The 19,113-nt window shown below is 41.9% G+C and overlaps 1 protein-coding gene across 14 annotated transcripts in view; it reads right to left on the bottom strand.

Annotated features, from left to right (window-relative positions):
- Positions 1–19,113, bottom strand: part of YEATS2 (YEATS domain containing 2) — a 111,057-nt gene that overhangs the window by 61,788 nt on the left and 30,156 nt on the right. For all 14 annotated transcript variants that reach the window (XR_013413705.1, XM_077991791.1, XM_077991793.1 and 11 more), the window contains 2 exons: positions 10,627–10,738; positions 1,258–1,302 (listed from right to left, as the gene is read on the bottom strand). Coding sequence is in view for 13 of the 14 variants with exons in the window: in XM_077991791.1 (XP_077847917.1) it covers positions 1,258–1,302; positions 10,627–10,738 (157 nt within the window). In the remaining variant the exon portion in view is untranslated. The remainder of the gene's footprint in view (positions 1–1,257; positions 1,303–10,626; positions 10,739–19,113) is intronic.

Here is a 19,113-nt window from a genome sequence, read left to right as displayed (position 1 = left end):
ACGAGACAGGGAAGAGGAAGAAGAAGAGGAAGAGGAAAGAAAGAAAAGAAAAGAAAAGAGAAAAGGAGAAAGCTTGGTGCGGTGGCTCACGCCTGTAATCCCAGCACTTTGGGAGGCCGAGGTGGGTGGATCACCTGAGGTCAGGCAGTTTGAGCGCAGTCAGCAGATCAAGAGCAGCCTGACCAACACAGTGAAACCGTCTATACTATGAAAACAAAAATTAGCTGGGCGTGGCAGTGGGCGCTTGTAGTCCCAGCTACTCGGGAGGCTGAGGCAGGAGAATAGCTTGAACCCGGGAGGCGGAGGTTGCAGTGAGCCAAGATCGTGCCACTGCACTCCAGCCTGGGCAACAGAGCATCACTTCCTCTCAAAAAACAAAAAAATAGGAGGGGAACGGGAGGGGAGGAGAAGGAGAAGGGGAAAGGGAAGGGAAGAGGAGGGGAGGGTTTGCTGCACCCCCACCCAAATCTCATCTCAAATTGTAATTCCCATGTGTTGGAGGAAGGGCCTGGTGGGAGGTGATTGAATAATGAGGCATATTTCCCCCTTGCTGTTGTCATGATAGTGAGTTCTCACGAGATCTGATGGTTGAAGTGTGTGGCACACCCCACTTCACGCTCTCTCTCTTGCTGCCATGAGAAGGTGTTTGCTTCCCCTTTGCCCTTCCACCATGATTGTAAGTTTCCTGAGGCCCCCTAGCCACATGTTTCCTGGTAAGCCTGTGGAACTATGAGTCTATTAAACCTTTTTTCTTCATAGATTACCCAGTCTTCGGTAGTTATTTATAACAGTGTGAGAATGGACTAACACAGAAAGACAAAGTTAAAAAACAAAACAAAAAGAACACTAATTTTTTCCCTAATTAAAAATGAAGATCAGCCAGAAGCAGTGGCACACACCTATAATCTCAGCACTTTGGGAAGCCAAGGCGGGCAGATCACCAGAGGTCAGGAGTTCGAGACCAGCCTGGCCAACATGGTGAAACCCCCGTCTCTACTAAAAATAGAAAAATTAGCCAGGCATGGTGGTGCATGCCTGTAGTCCCAGCTACTCAGGAGGCTGAGGTAGGAGAATCACTTGATCCTGGGAGGCAGAGGTTGCAGTGAGCCGAGATCATGCCACTGTACTCCAGCCTGGGTGACAGAGCGAAGACACCGTCTCAAAACAAACAAACAAACAAACAAACAAACAAACAAAAATGAAGATCAACTTTCATCCTACTCATTCCCAGATAATACTGTAGGGAAAAAAACCTACCGTCTCTGCTCCAAGAGTCTGCAAGCCAGTATAAGTTCTATCCAGCTATGGAAAGACAAAAGGGAGAGTGTTAAATTTCACTGCACTTACTTACATATTATCAAAGGATACAATCTAACCTACAGCTCTTTTGCAAGTCTTCATACCATAGGATCAACTCTTTCATAACGTAAAATATAAATTCACCACTTCAATAAAAAAATTGAGTAAAAAAAAAAAATCAATAAAAACCTCAGACATATAGTTACTATATTTTTAATATAAATTATACATTTTTAAAAACCTATTCTAAGGACAATGTAAAAATGGAGGAAGTTTTACACAAAAAGATGTTTACTGCAGCATTATCTATAACCAAACTAAAAACAATATAAAAATCTAGAATAAAGGAATGTGTAAGTAAACCATGGACCATCAATCTCTGAAATATCATGCAGCCACACAGATGAGGTTTACAAAGACTATGTACAGATATTTTAAATGACAGGCTATACATGTTTTAAATGCATACATTCTTGGACACAATTATATACTTGGAGTGTATTTACTAAGCACTTAAAAAAAAAGAACGAAAATATACGCAGTAGAGGCAATGCTAATGACTTCAAATATACTGGCATCATAATTTGCTTTTCGAGAGAGGAATATAAACTGAGGGAATGTTAATAATATAAACAAGAGTTTACAATTACACAGAAAAAGGTTAAGTTCTTATTTGTAAATTTATATTCCACCACTAAAAAAAGGACTTGTGATAACAATATAAACATACAACAAGATTAATACAGAAAAGTATTAAATTGGGTAGAAAAAAAAGAGGGAAAAAATGAAGCCAGGGTAGATTAGTAAATACAAGGTTTTAAAGGCTTATGAGAGGTAGGTGTCACATCTGGTTGAGTTTCTTAGCAGCCAACATGAGAGGACAACTCAGTCAGTTATGAGATTTAGAGTTCACAAGATAAAAAGCAATACAGGATGGATTAATAGTGGTTCCACGGAAGAAGTCTGGAGTTTTAATATTTAAACCTGAGCCTATGGTATGACTGCTAAAAAAATAAAAGGCAATTTTAGGTTACATCCATTTTCATAGTCTCCAGAGCACACAGTCTCTCTGTAATCTGCACAGGTTTATGTTTCATTGTTGGGACCAAATTTTAAGAGGGACATTGGATAGGACAGAACTATTATCAATACAAGAAGAGGAATTGTAAAACAAAGCATACAAGAAATGTAACAGGAACAGGTTTTGCCTGGAGTAGAAATGATTTCAGGAGACACAAAGGCTATCATCAAACATTTTTAGGGTTCTTATAAAACAAAGCCTTACTCTATATTATTTCAAAAGTCAACAGCCTGAGGCCAGGCTGTGGCTCACTTCTGTAGTCCCAGAACTTTGGGAGACTGAGGCGGGCTGATTGCTTGAGTCCAGGAGTTTAATACCAGCCTGGACAACATGGTGAAAGCCTGTCTCTACAAAAAATACAAAAATTAGCCAGGCGTGGTGGCAGGTTCCCGTAGTCTCAGCTACTCAGGAGGCTGAGGCAGGAGGATCTCTTGAGCCCAGGAGGTTGAGGCTGCAATGAGCCATGATCACACCACTGAATACCAGCCTGGGTGAAAAAGGGAGATCTACAAAAAACAAACAAACAAAAACAAAAACAAAAAACCAGCCTGAGCAACATGGTAAGGCCTCATCTCAACAAAAAATAATTAAACAATTAGCCAGGCATGGTGATGCACGCCTGTGGTCCCAACTACTCAGGAGGCTGATGTGGGAGGATCGGTTGAGTCCAGAAGTTGAGACTGCAGTGAACCGTGTCTGCACCACCACACTCCAGCATGGGTGACAAAGCGAGATCCTGTCTAAAACAAACAAACAAACAAACAAACAGAAAAAAGAAACACTAGGACAAAAGGACAAAAAATGGGGTCAAGGTTTTACTAAATAGATGAATGTGTTAGCTTGGGAAGTGCTGTGCTCTAGGGTGATGGGTAAGGAGAGAGTAAATGACTACCTGTCAGAAATGCAGGATATAATAATTTCACACATTCTAGGAACTTTAAATTTTATGTAACTCTAACATTTAGAGTATTTAATATTTAATGTAGTATTTACAGAATCAAATACACATCATTATTTACTGAGAATTTCAGAATACAAAGATCACTTCAGGCTTTAACAGCCAGGAAAAGCTACATAGGAACTTGAAGAATGCAAAGAATTCAGACAAGCATCTGAGGAGGGGAAGAGCATTAAAAAAGACCCAAGGAAAGACGGCCCAAGGCATTTCTATGACAGGAATAGACTGCCAAGGCTAGAGCGGAATGTTCATCAGGGGTTTTGTGCAAGACAACCTAGGGAAAGTAAATCGAGTCAAAATGAGCCCTGAGAGCAGGCAGGGGCATTCGCACTTGAACAGGAATCCAATCAAGTTTTCTGAAAGGGATAGCAGAAAGGTTCTGCAGTTTTTAAGCAGATGGATCAGATACTGTCGTGTAGGATGCCCTATGAAGAAAGGAGATGGATTTTTAAAAGCCTATCAGGAGACAGCAGAATAATAGCCTAGGAATAGTGGGCAGGGGCCAGGGAGCGGTGGCTCACGCCTGTAATCCCAGCACTTTGGGAGGCAGAGGCAGATGGATCACTGGAGGCCAGGAGTTTGACCAGCCTGACCAAAATGGTGAAACCCTGTCTCTACTAAAAACACAAAAATTAGCTGGGCGTGGTGGTGTGCACCTGTAGTCCCAGCTACTTGGGAGGCTGAGGCAGGAGAATCGCTTAAACCCAGAAGGTAGAGGTTGCAGTGAGCCAAAATTGCGCCACTGCACTCCAGCCTGGGTGACAGAGTGAGACTGTCTCAAAACAAAAAACAAACAAACAAAAAAGAATAGTGGGAAGGGAGGAAGACAGAATGTAAAAGAGATTATGAAGAAACAATAATGGTCTGCAACTGAACAAATATTTAAAAGAGGGAAGAACCAAAGATAGCTCCAAGAGTTAATTTAAAAATGACAGGAAAAATAATACTACAGCACAAATAAGGATCACACGGCTACAACACAGGTGTTTGGGGTCTCAAGGCCAATACACACAAAACAATAAAATGATGTTTTCCAGAAAACTGGTAAGAAACATTTTACTGTCATTTTAAAACACTGTCTCAAATAATCTTTCACCAAGAGCTCTAAGTGATATGTACAATACAAGATGTGAGAAGTACGTGAAGAATTCCTTTTGTTTAGAGACTAGGTCTGAGCCCAGTGCAACATAAGGTAGTACGCGCTGTGTTAAAAATAAGATTAAAAGAAAGTAAAACTGGCCAGGCACAGTGGCTCATGCCTGTAATCCCAGCACTTTGGGAGGCTGAGGTGAGTGGATCTGCTGAGGTCAGGAGTTTGAGACCAGCCTAGCCAACATGATGAAACCCCATCTCTACTAAAAATAAAATGTTAAAAATTAGCCATGCGTGGTGGCGGGTGCCTGTAATCTCAGCTAATTGGGAGGCCGAGGCAGAAGAATCGCTTGAACCTGGGAGGCAGAGGTTGCAGTGAGCTGAGATTGCATCATTGCCTTCCAGCCTGGGCAACAGACCGAGATTCCGTTTCAAAAAAAAAAAAGAAAGTGAACTATTTTAAGACCTTCCTCTAAGTAACAGAACAGTACTCTGTCCCTTAATAAAATGGCTGTGTGCCCTTTCACCTGGTTTCAGTGCTTCTCTGAGGTCATAAGGCAACCTAGTCTTATGATAATCTTTGGAAAAGAACTTAAGCCTCAAGTTAAGCAGTCCCACCTATCACCGATGGAAGGGAAATTTCAGCATGCCTTAGGGTTGAAAGAGGTGCATGTGTAGAAGAAAGGGAATGAAAAAGGAATTCCACAGATATACTTAGCTTCGGTTAGCCCAGTTTTGGGAGCCATTAACACGAACAATGTGATAAACCACAAAGTAAGGGTGCTTTGGAGATGTACAATATTAGGATTATGTCACATGTAGAGAAAATGTACATGAAACTATACTACTATAAAAAGGGTCTAAGGGAACACTAAGAAATGGTCTTTCCACTATACAAATTAAACATGGGCTGGGCAAGGTGGTTCACGCCTCTAATGCCAGCACTTTGGGAGGCTGAGGAGGGTAGAATGTTTTACCCCATGAGTTTGAGACCAGGCTGGGCAACACAGTGAAAAAAACTCCATCTCCACAAAAAATAAAAAAATTAACTGGGTGTAGTGGCATGTGCTTGTGGTCCCAGCTACCTGGGAGTCTGAGATAAGAGGACCACCTGAGCCTGGGGAGGTCAAGGATGCAGTGACCCGTGATCATGCCATTGCACTCTAGTCTGGGCAACAGTGAGACTCTGTCTTAAAAAAATAAAAAATAAACATTTATTTATATAAAATTGCAAAAATATTTCAGAAAACAAACCAAAAACAGGGCATGAGAAATAGATTACAATGTCATTATTTTAGTTACTCCAACATTTTGGTGTATTTCTTTTGGGTTTTTTTCTACCTTTCAAAGATCGTGGTTGACTTCATGTACATACAGTTTTATACAAACATACCTCAGAGATCATTGCAGATGCAATTCTAGACTACTGCAATAAAGTGAATACTGCAATAAAGCAAGTCACAATGAATTTGTTTCCCAGTGCTTATAAAAGTTATGTTTACACTACGCTGTAGTCTATTAAGTACATAATAGCATTATGTCTAAAAAAATAATGTACATACCTTAATTTAAAAATACTTTATTGCTAAAAAGTGCTAATGATCACCTTGAGCCTTTCGTGAATTATAATCTTTTTGTTGGTGGAGGGTCTTGCCTTGATGCTGATGGCTGTTTGTTGAAGGTTTGGGTGGCTATGGCAATTTCTTAAAACAAGACAACAATGAAGTTTGCTACCTCGACTGACTCTTCCTTTTCTGAAAGATTTCTCTGTAGCATGCAATGGTTTGCTACCTCGACTGACTCTTCCTTTTCTGAAAGATTTCTCTGTAGCATGCAATGCTGTTTGACAGTGTTTTATCCACAAGTTCTTTCAGAACTGGAGTCAATCTTCTCAAACCCTGCAGCTGCTTTATCAAGTAAGTTTATGCAATATTCTAAATCCTTTGTTGTCAATTTCAACAGTGTTCACAGTATCATCACCAGGAGTAGATTCCATCTCAAGAAGCCACTTACTTTGCTTATCCATAAGAAGCAAATCCTCGGCCGGGTGCGGTGGCTCAAGCCTGTAATCCCAGCACTTTGGGAGGCCAAGACGGGCGGATCACAAGGTCACAAGATCAAGACCATCCTGGCTAACACGGTGAAACCCCGTCTCTACTAAAAAATACAAAAAACTAGCCGGGCGAGCCCGCCACCTGTAGTCCCAGCTACTCGGGAGGCTGAGGCAGGAGAATGGCGTGAACCCGGGAGGTAGAGCTTGCAGTGAACTGAGATCCGGCCACTGCACTCCAGCCTGGGTGACAGAGCGAAACTCCGCCTCAAAAAAATAAAGAAGCAAATCCTCATGCATTAAAGTTTAATCACAAAATTGCAGCAATTCAGTCACATCTTCAGGCTCTACTTCTAATTCTTGTACTCTTGCTGCTTCCACCATATCTGCAGCTAATTCCTCCGCTGAAGTCTTGAACTTAAGTCATCCACTAGGGTTGGAATCAATTTCTTCCAAACTCCTGTTAATGCTGCTACTATGACCTCCTCTCGTGAATCACAAATGTTCTCAATGGCATCTAGAATGGTTAGTCCTTTCCAGAAGGCTTTCAATTTACTTTGACCAAATTCATCTGAGAAATCACTATCTATGGCATCTATAACCTTACAAAATTTATTTCTTTTTCTTTTCCTTTTTTTCTTTTTTTTTTTTGAGATGGGGCTTGCTCTCTCACCCAAACTGGAGGGCAGTGGCTTGATCACGGCTCACAGCAGCCTCAATCTCCTGGGACCATGAAGCTGATCCTCCTCCTACCTCAGCCTTCCAAGTAGCTGGGTCTATAGGCACCATGTCCGGCTAATTTTTTTTTTTTTTTTTTGTAGAGACAAGGTCTTATTATGTTGCCCAGGCTGGTCTCAAACTCCTGGGCTCACACAATCCTTCCTCCTTGGCCTCCCAATGGGCTGGCATTATAGGCATGAGCTACCATGCCTGGCCACAAAATACATTTCTTAAAACAGTAAGACCTGAATGTTGAAATTACTCCTTGATCTCATGGGTGCAGAATGGATACTGTGTTAGCAGGCACGAATACAACATTAATCTCCTTGTACATCTCCATCAGAGCTTTTTTTTTTTGAGATGGACTCTCACTTTGTCACCAGGCTAGAGTGCAGTGGCGCGATCTCGGCTCACAGCAACCTTCGCCCCCTGGGTTCAAGCGAGTCTCCTGCCTCAGCACCTCCCAAGTAACTGGGACTACAGGTGTGACCCACCACGCCCAGCTATTTTTTGTATTTTTAGTAGAGACGGGGTTTCACCATGTTGGCCAGGCTGGTCTCGAACTCCTGGCCTCAAGTGATCCACCTGCCTCGGCCTCCCAAAGTGCTGGGATTACAGGCGTGAGCCACCGTGACTGGCCTCCATCAGAGCTCTTAAGGGACCAGGTGAATTATCAATGAACAATATTTTGAAAGGAATCCTTTTCTCTGAGCAGTTGGTCTCAACAGTGGGCTTAAAATTTTCAGTAAACCATGCTATAAGAGTTGTCTGACAGGTGCTCACAGAGTTGTCTGACACAGGGTTGCCACAAATCTTCCATTTTTTACAAATAGAATATCTACTGAGCACAATAAGCAAAGTGCAATGAAACAAAGTATGCCTGTACTCTGCGTTTCACTTCCTATAAGGGCAGTTCTCCCCGTGGATAGACAACAATTCATAAGATATAATTTACAATGGCTGCACCATAAACCACATGGCCACATTCATCATTCAAGGATTTCTTATAAACAGATGTGTTGTCACCCAGGCTTTTCTGTTCCATCTATAAAGCACAGGCAGAGTACATTTAGCATCATTATTAAGGGCCCTAGGATTTACTGGATGGTAAGTAAGTGCTGGTTTCAATTTAAAGTTACCAGTTGTGGCCAAGCGCAGTGGCTCATGCCTGTAATCCTAGCACTCTGGGAGGCTGAGACGGGTGGATCACTTGAGTTCGGGAGTTTGAGACCAGCCAGGACAACACGGTGAAACCCTATTTCTACCCTGAGGTGCCAGGAGGCAAAGGTTGCAGTGAGCTGAGATCACGCCACTATACTCCAGCGTGGGTGACAGAGCAAGACTCTGTCTCAAAAAAAATAAAAATAAAAATAAAAATAAATAAAGTCACCAGTTGCATTATCCCCTAACAAGAGAGTCAATCCTATGCTCTGAAGCCAGGCATTGACTTCTAGCTATAAGTCCTAGATGGCATCTTCTTCCAACAGAAGCCTGTTTCATCTGCAGTGAAAATCTGTTGTTTAGTGCAGCCACCTTCATCAATGATCTTAGTTGGATCTTCTGGATAACTTGCTGTAGCCTCTCCATCAGCACTTGCTGCTTCACCTTGCGCTTGTATGTTATGGAGATGGCATCTTTCCTTAAACCTCACGAACCAACATCTGCTAGCCTCAAACTATTCCTCTGAAGCTTTCTTACCCCTCTCAGACTTCACAGAATTGAAGAGTCAGGGCCTTGCCCGAGATTAGGCTTTGGCTTAAGGGAATGTTATGGCTTGTATCATCTTCTCTACAGATCACTGAGACTTTCTCCAAATCAGCAAGAAGGCCGTTTTGCTTTCTTATCATTTGTGTGTTCACTGGAGTAGTACTTTTAATTTCCTTTAAGAACTTTTCCTTTGCATTCACAACTTGGCTGTCTGGCACAGAGGCCTCGCTTTTAGCCTATCCTGGCTTTCAGCATGCTTTTTTCACTAAGCTTAATAATTTCTAGCTTTTAATTTAAAGTGAGAGATGTGTGACCCTTCCTTCTACTTCAACACTTGGAAGCCATTATAAGGTTATTAATTAGTCTAATTTCAATACTGTTGTTCCCAGAGAATAGGAAGGCCCCAAAAGAGGGAATGAGATGGGGAATGGCTGGTTGCTGGAGCATTCAGAATCCACACAACACTGATCAATTATGTTCATCTTCCTATATGAGCATGGTTTGTCGTGTCCCAAAATAACAGTAACATCGTTCACAGGATCATCAAAACAGACTTAATAATAAAAAAGTTTGAAATATTTCAGGAATTGCCAAAATGTGACAGAAAGACACAAATGAGCACATGATGTTGGAAAAATGGTGCTCACAGAGTTGTCTGACACAGGGTTGCCACAAATCTTCCATTTTTTACAAATAGAATATCTACTGAGCACAATAAGCAAAGTGCAATGAAACAAAGTATGCCTGTACTCTGCGTTTCACTTCCTATAAGGGCAGTTCTCCCCGTGGATAGACAACACTTCATAAGATATAATTTACAATGGCTGCACCATAAACCACATGGCCACATTCATCATTCAAGGATTTCTTATAATACAAAAGTATTACAATCTTATATAGTACTTTATCATTTCCAAGACATGTTCACTTCTGTCTTTACAAACATTATTATTTGCCCCACTTTATAGAAAAGTAAGCAGATTTTAAAAAGATTCAGTAACTTAGCCCTCAGAAACACACTGATGTTGAGGTCTGATCAAATATTCATGCATTCTGATTATCTGACCACTTTGTTCATCTTCTTAAAGGATATACATTGTCCTGTAGAGTTATTCTCTCTCTGATGATTGCATCAGGGGACAAAGTTGTGTTGTAGCAGTAAGCATAACACACTCAGAAATACTATCTCCCCCCCGCCCACTATTCTTAGCCACTTCTTGCAGAAGACCTAACACTCCCACTTTGAATACAGTTGACCCTTGAACATGGGTTTGAACTGCACAGATCCGCTTACAAATGGATTTTCTTCCACCTCTGCCACCCAAGGCAGCAAGAGCAATCCCTCCACTTCCCCAGCCTACTCAATGTGAAGATGGCGAGGATAAAGACCTCGAAGATGATCCACTGCCACTTAATGAATAGTAAATATACTTTCTATTCCTTTTGATTTTCTTAATAACAGTTCTTTTGTCCAGCTTACTTTATTGTAAGAATATAGTCCATAATATATATAACATACAGAATATGTGTTGACTGTTTACACTATTAGGAAGGTTTGCCGTCAACAGTAGGCTATTAATAGTTAAGTTTTGGGGGAGTCTAAAGTTGTATATGAATTTTTAACTGCGAGGGGGCCCTTAACCCCCATGTTGTTCAAGGATCAACTGTAGCTGGTACAAAAAGACTTCAAAACTAGGGAGCGATGTTTTGTTACAGTACCTTCAGATTATGTATGATATCTATCCGCTTGTTCTGGCTGTCCTTAAAGTGAACTTGAACTCTGACGGGAAACTCACCCCAGCCTCTTCTGGTCAGGTGAAAAGGAGGCTCTCTATGGAAAAGCAGATATTAACACGTTCATCCATGTTCACTCTCTCATCCTACACAGGAAAAGTTTTCTGATAATGGATAAATCAGAAATTCACTGTCTTCTGAGAACCATTTAGGTTCCTCATTTAAAACTAAATCAATACGCTGAATTTTGCTAAAATGCTAAATTATAAAAGAAAAAATTCAACTCAAACCTCTATTAAACTTTCAATTACTGAACGCTAAGAGAGTAAACTTAGACTATATAATCCAATGTCATCTTCACAGACGAGGGAACTAAGGTGATCTGATGAATGTCACTAGAGGGCCAGGATCCTTAATTGGCATTTGACAGATATAGGCCATGAGATATACGTTCCCTACCCTAAACCCTTGTATTTATTCCTCCACTGAGGCAGAAACAAAATGAATCATGAATGTGCTCAACTGAAAGTGACAATTTATTTGAAACTCTCTGCTAAGAAGACTTAAAGAAAGATCATATGTTCACAATATGACCTTCCCTGAATAGTGACAACAACTGATTTTAGTGGCCAGAAAGGAATGTGTGTGCATGCTAACTGGACTGGAGAATTCTCAGCACAATGTAATTTGTGAAAGAAAAACAAGGAGGGGGGGTGGGAATTGATGGAAAAGAAGAGCAAACTGTTAATAACTGGTGATGGGCACAAGAGGGTTCATTATACTCTTTACTTCTGTATATGTTTGAAATTTTCCATAATAAAGAAATTTAGAAATTTAATTGAGATATCATTAAGTACTCAAAACAATATGGTTTAAGTCCATAGGGAAGAGAGAGAATGCTTTTAAAACAAAAATATTTGTTGTGAATCCTGGCTTAGAATTAGTCATGAGAGAAGATATCAAAATTACAAGGAGGCTGGGCACGGTGGCTCATGCCTGTAATCACAGCACTTTGAGAGGCCACGACAATCGCTTGAACCCGGGGCCGGACGCAGCAATGAGCTGAGATCACACCACCGCACTCCAGCCTGAGAGACAGAGCGAGACTCCATCTCAAAAAGAAAAGGACAAGGAGAAAGAAAGACAACAGATGGTGTTTTTGGAAAACTGAATTGAGGGAGTGTAGAGTTCAAGAACACAACCTGAGAGGAGTGTAACAGATGTGAATTAACGAGCCCAGAGCCAGGAGCTAACAACGGAGCCCGGGACAGGAAAAATTCCTGCGTATGAGGGGAGCCTAGAAAGCAGGGAAATTAATAAATACCTTATAAGCCAAAGAGAAAAGAAAGCAAACTAGAATGGCCTGGATGGAAGAAACCAGTTGCACAGGAGCTAAGAGAAGCCGCTGCGATGTTCGTATACATTCATGCTTGGGGTCAAACGAGAACATAGACTTGAGACAGTCTCAAATGGGACCCACAGCCAGAGATACAGGGGAGCCTAGAGGCATGGTGGACTTGAGTCAATTAACGGAAATTCTACTGATGTGAACTTTGGTTATTTAAATTCCAGTAAAGCTAAATGGTAAGTCTAAACTCATTTGCAACATGCCTCAATCACACTGAATGCTGAACTTCTCTCAATGAATATGCTAAATTAGGTATGCTTCTCAATTTATATACATGGCCTAACCTTTAGTGAACAGGCAGGCAAGACTGCTGCTAGAGAAGACAGACAGACAGCACAAAGCCAGGAAAAACGAACAATGCTTTTTAACAGGAAATTCCTCCATAACCATATTTTTAGAAGCAAAAAAAGAACCTAAGATCTATGACAACATTATTTATGGAAATGGTATACTTCAAAATATGTTACTTGACACAATAAAGGACTGCCTCCCCTGAACAAACTTCAGTATTTCTAGATTCCTCATAGAAGGTGAAATAAATCAATGACACCAAGAGGGAAAAACCGTAAGACTACGGAGATTAAACAAAAATGGCTTTATTAGAAACACAGAATGGAGTACAGCTCCTTGCTCGACTAATTTATTCAAACGGCCAGTCTTTTAGCGTCACTCTGAGTGATCCTGAACTCACTACTTCATGAGACCCTCTGTTACATTTCTGAACAGCTCTATTATAAAATGACTTCTTCTACCTCCTGCATGTTAATTCCAGATATGCCATCTGGAATCACAAAGAGTAAATCCTTCCTCCACATGAAAGCCCTTTAAAAGAACCAAAGCATTCCCTCAAGTCTTTTCAGAATGAACATCTCTGCTCCCCACAACAAGAGTGGCAGCAAACACTGCTCTCCTACGTTTCACTTTTGCTATGACCCAATCAGTGTTCTAAGCCCTTTAGCACTATTAACTTACTTAATCTTTATAACCACACTATGAAATATCCCCTCTGAGACACAGTGAGGCTGAATAACTAACTTGCCAAGGTCACACAGCAAACAAGCAGTAGAACCAGAATTCAAACTCAAGCAATAGGCTCCAGGGCCATGCTTTAGCCACTGTGTGCTAGTCTACATCCCCAAGGTGACAGACCTCACTTCCCAGACCACTCTCCCTAGTATGCACAATAATATGACTGGATATTGCCCAACTGTGCAGGGCATGGAATGCCCACATCACTTCTTCTGGGTACTTACTCCTCTAATGTAGCTACTCGAAAATTTCAAATTACAGATGTAGCTCATAGTATATTTCCATTGGACAGTGCTGCTCTAGAGCGTTCCTACATTCGAGTGAAATAAAACAGATAGGAAGGTTTGGAAGAGGCTCACTAGGATTCCTCTGGGGAGCTGGCCCGCTCCAGCTTCACACACACCAAGGGCAGGAACACTCCACGCGGTTTCCCAAAGGCAGAGTCCTGTGCTCTTCACAATCCCTGTATCAAACCCTGAGCCTAGCACATATCTAGTGACTATCTTGTACCTAAAAAAAAGCAAAGTTTACAATCGCAGCTTTTAGGAATTTGGCTAAGGGTTGTCCTGACAACTGAACAAATGTGAAAAAAGTGCTTCAATAAGAGCAGAATCCACCCATCTCTTTGTCAGGTAATGTGCTGTGATGAAGAGAGTCAGGGTGTGTAAGAAAAACATTTGTGCTTTGATCCAGAAGTAAGATTAACCCCAAGTTTCAAGGCAGCTGCAAAAATCCTCCCTTATTGGTTAAATTACTTTAGATACCTAACACAACAAACATCTTCAGAGTCCTGCAAATAACATAAGAGTTATAATTAAACCTAGGACATATGTTAACAGTCCTAACCTACTTTATATTGGTTACACCATATCTGGAGTTTTAGGTTCAGTTCTAAAAAGGTTATTTTAAAAGGAATATAGATAAACTGGAGTATGCCAAAGAATACAACCTGAATGGCAAAGGAACACAAAACAAAGTCACACGAGTGACAACTGATACAAATATGGATGAGGCCCAGTAACTGCTTTCAAATATCTAAACAACTATACAAGGAAAAGGGATTATGATGATTCTGAGTGGTACACAAAGCATATGAAAAGCTTACTGTTTAGAAGAGGAAGTTAGATCTCTGCTCAATATAATTAAAAACTTCCAAACGAAACCAGCCACCTCCAAATGGAATGGCCCATTTCATGAATTCAATAATTCACTCAGTATCAAACATGAAATGAGGCTGGGTACATGGCTCACACCTGTAATCCCAGCACTTTGGGAAGCCAAGGCAGGAGGACTGCTTGAGGCCAGGAGTTCGAGACCAGCCTGGGTAAAAAATTAGCTGGACATAGGTGGCACACACCTAGAGTCCTAGCTACTCAGGAGGCTGAAATGGGAGGATAGTTTGAGCCCAGGAGTTCGAGGCTGCAGCGAGCTATAATCATGGCACTGTTCTCCCCGCTGGATAATAGAGCAAGACTCTGTCTTTAAAAAAATAAACGAAGGCCGGGCGCAGTGGCTCAAGCCTGTAATCCCAGCACTTTGGGAGGCCGAGGCGGGTGGATCACGAGGTCAGGAGATCGAGACCATCCTGGCTAACATGGTGAAACCCCGTCTCTACTAAAAATACAAAAAACCAGCCGGGCGTGGTGGCGGGCGCCTGTAGTCCCAGCTACTCGGATGCTGAGGCAGGAGAATGGCGTAAACCCGGGAGGCGGAGCTTGCAGTGAGCCGAGATCGCGCCACTGCACTCCAGCCTGGGTGACACAGCGAGACTCCGTCTCAAAAAAAATAAAAAATAAATAAATAAATAAATAAATAAATAAATAAACGAAATTGGCTGGGTACAGTGGCTCACGCCTGTAATCCCAGCAGTTTGGGAGGCTGAGCCAGGCGGATCACGAGGTCGGGAGATTGAGACCATCCTGGCTAATACAGTGAAACCCCATCTCTACTAAAAATACAAAAACATTAGCTGGGCTTGGTGGCAGGTGCCTGTAGTCCCAGCTACTCAGGAGGCTGAGGCAGGGGAATGGTGTGAACCCGGGAGGCGGAGCTTGCAGTGAGCCAAGATTGAACCACTGCACTCCAGCCTGGGCAACAGAGCAAGACTCCGTCTCAAAAAAATAAAAAATTTTTTAAAATTAAAAATTTTAAAAAACACAAAATGAGCATTTACTACATGCTAGGAACTATGCATGGGGATATTTATTTATTTATTTATTTATTTTGAGTCTTGCTCTGTCAACTAGGCTGGAGTGCAGTGGCATGATCTTGGCTCACTGCAACCTCTGCCTCCCAGGTTCAAGCAACTCTCCTGCCTAAGCCTCTTGAGTAGCTGGGACTACAGGCACACACCACCAGGCCTGGCTAATTTTTTTTTGTATTTTTAGTACAGACAAGGCTTCACCATGTTGTCAAGGCTGGTCTCAAACTCCTCACCTCGTGATCCACCTGCCTCAGCCTCCCAAAGTGCTGGGATTCCAGGCATGAGACACCGTTCTCGGCTCACCCTGGAGATATTAAGACAAGATAAGGTCCCAAACATCGATAAGTTCTAAATCTGGTGAGATATACATGTAAATGAGCAAGTGTAGTAATAGACTTACATACATTATCTGCTATTAAACACAGAACTACGGTCAATCACAGCATATGATTTCTCCAGGAGTTTTAAAAACCAGAAGCATATAAGCAATAATCTCTTTTAAAGTACTATTTACAAATCCTACTATTGTTATTAATGAAGTTTGACTTGCTATGGGAAAAGGTATGTTGTAAAGGTGTGTGCCACCAGGCTGTGAACAGCTAACTGCTCAGGCGTGGCACAGCAGACACTGTCAGAGTGGCAGAGATCAGGCTGAAAATAAGACACAGGCAATTCTGATGACGTCAAACCTCATACACGTAATGAAACAAAGTTCATTTACTATCAGCAGAAAACACTCCAGATGTCCGGGATGAAAGAGAAACTGGATAAGGAGTTGCAGCACAATCCTTTCTTTGGATTTTCTCACTGTTACAATATATCTTGATAAGTGATTTGCCACACCTCTGCCTGCAGATTAGTAAAGACTTCTTAGCAAATAAATCTCATTAATTACTGCAGGATGGTCTTTACAAATTAAAAGAAATAATGTGTTTTACAAATTCTCATTTCTGGTATGAGAACAGAGAAATAAAATAGGCACTGGTATTGCATTTTTAAGTATTAAGGGTTTTATGTAATTAGTTTTTAATCCCATCCTTTTGGGTATATTAGATTTCTATCATCAATAAAAATATAATTAATACATAAGAAGAAAAACATACCGTACCTACCTATAAAAATCTCATTTCCAAATATTCCACTGTCTTTTTTTTTTTTTTTTTTTTTGAGATAAAGTTGTGCTCTGCCGCCAGGCTGGAGTGCAGTGCCACGATCTTGGCTCACTGCAACCTTCAACTCCCTGGTTCAAGCGATTCTCCTGCCTCAGCCTCCTGAGTAGCTGGGATTACAAGCACGAGCCACCACGCCCAGCTAATTTTTGTATTTTTAGTAGAGACAGGTTTCACCATGTTGGCCAGGATGGTCTTGATCTCCTGACCTCGTGATCTGCCCGCCTTGGCGTCCCAAAGAGCTGCGATTACAGGCCTGAGCCATCACGCCCAGCCTATTCCACTTTCTGACCACCAACCCTTATCTTTCCAGTTTCACCCCAATCCAACTATTCTTTGACTTCACGAAGACTTCTATTTCTTGACCACAAAACTTTTCACCAGCCATCACTGCTCCTATATACGTTGTCTTCTCTCCTTACTCAGTTTAGAGTCTATGATATATCCCTAAAATAAACTAAGCATCAAAGTGAAGAAATCAAAGAACCAAGAGACCACGGTTTTGGATGAATTGTCTATATGTATGCAAAGTCCTTAAGAATGACAGCAAGAGTTATGGTAGAGAGAAAATCAGTAAACCAGGTGTTGATACCTTTTACAAAAAGTCTCAGCTCCGTTGAGGCTGCTACTCCTCCTCTGCTACAATTATCTACTAACTTCCCCAGTCACCCTTGGCAGGGAAAGGTGGTCTGGAAGCCATAAATATGATCAAGGAAGACACCTTCCCCACCCTCAGGCCCAGTGGTGTGTGGGAGGAAAAAAAAAAAAAGCCACCATTGCTTGAAAGGGTTAAAGAAGAACCAGAGTTCTCAGGGGGCAGCGATGTTTTGTTTTAAGAGTCGGGCTCTGAACAGAGCAGAGAACAGATATTTCACTGATAATAACCAACAACGACTTCCACGGTGCATTTATACAATCAATATGGGCCAGGCGTGGTGGCTCATGCCTGTAATCCCAGCACTTTGGGAAGCCAAGGCAGGCAGGGTGCTTGAGCTCAGGAGTTCAAGACCAGCCTGGCCAACATGGCAAAACTCTGTCTCTACAAAATATACAACAATCAGCCCAGCATGGTGGCGTGCACCTGTAATCACAGCTACCTGGGAGGCTGAAGCATGAGAATTGCTTGAACCCGGGAAGTGGAGGTTGCAATGAGTCGAGATCATGCCACTGCACTCCAGCCTGGTTGACAGAGTGACACTCTGTCTCAAAAAACAAAAACAAAAACAAAAACACATATATGTGTAACATCATATAAAGATGTAAAGAATAAGGCCAGGCATGGTAGCTCACGCCTGTAATCCTAGCACTTTGGGTAGCCAAGGCAGGCGGATCACCGGAGGTCAGAAGTTTGAGATCAGCCGGGCCAAGATGGTGAAACCCCGTCTCTAGTAAAAATACAAAAAAATTATCCAAGCGTGGTGGTGGGCGCCTGTAATCCCAGCTACTTGGGAGGCTGAGGCAGGAGAATCACTTGAACCCAAGCGGCGGAGGTTGCAGTGAATCCAGAGCGCACCACTGCACTCTAGACTGGGAGACAAAAGTGAAACTCCGTCTCAAAAAAAAAAAAAAAAAGTAAAGAATACATCCAAATGATAGAAGCAAATTTCACAATAATATATATAATCATTCCATCTTGGTGAAATAACAGTAACAACAAAACAACTATATAACATTCAAATATGTACAGAAGAAATATGAATGGGAGTTACATCCGAAAGAGTGAGATCATGGGGAACTTTCAACATTAATTAGTCTATCATGTTAGAATACTATATTTACTTCTGTTATATTCTGACATTCATAAAAAGAAGTAACATTTTCATATGCATCTTATCTATAAAAACAAGTTTAGCTGTTTCCAGAGGGGAGCAAAATCAGCTAATATAATTAGTGTGGTAATAATTGGATAGAAGACGACAATGCCTGCTCAGTGAGACAGTAATCTGAGAGAGTGAACTACAACTACATTTTTTTTTTTTTATGAGACAGAGTCTCCCTCTGTCACCCTAGCTGGTGTGCAGTGGCGTGATCTCCGCTGACTGCAAGCTCCGCCTCCTGGGTTCATGACATTCAAGTAGCTGGAACTACAGGCGCCCACCACCACACCCAGCTAATTTTTTGCATTTTTAGTGGAGACGGGGTTTCACCATGTTAGCCCAGGATGGTCTTGATCTCCTGACTTCCGGATCCGCCTGCCTCAGCCTCCCAAAGTGCTGGGATTATAGGAGTGAGCCACCCCACCTGTCCTACAACTACATTTTGACTAAGAGCCAATTCTCAATTATTACTACATTTCCAGGAAATGTTCTAAAGTTAAATCACTTTTTTTCCACTTCAAAAATAAATTTGTATTTCTTTTTTTTTTTTTTTGAGACAGAGTCTTGCTCTAGCCCAGGCTGGAGTACAGTGGCCGGATCTCAGCTCACTGCAAGCTCTGCCTCCCGGGTTTACGCCATTCTCCTGCCTCAGCCTCCCGAGTAGCTGGGACTACAGGCGCCCGCCACCTCGCCCGGCTAGTTTTTTGTATTTTTTAGTAGAGACGGGGTTTCACCGTGTTAGCCAGGATGGTCTCGATCTCCTGACCTCGTGATCCACCCGTCTCGGCCTCCCAAAGTGCTGGGATTACAGGCTTGAGGCACCGCGCCCGGCATTAAATTTGTATT

The sequence above is a fragment of the Macaca mulatta genome, chromosome 2, assembly GCF_049350105.2.
Source record: "Macaca mulatta isolate MMU2019108-1 chromosome 2, T2T-MMU8v2.0, whole genome shotgun sequence".
NCBI lineage: Eukaryota > Metazoa > Chordata > Mammalia > Primates > Cercopithecidae > Macaca > Macaca mulatta.
This window is presented reverse-complemented; position numbering and strand designations above follow the sequence as displayed.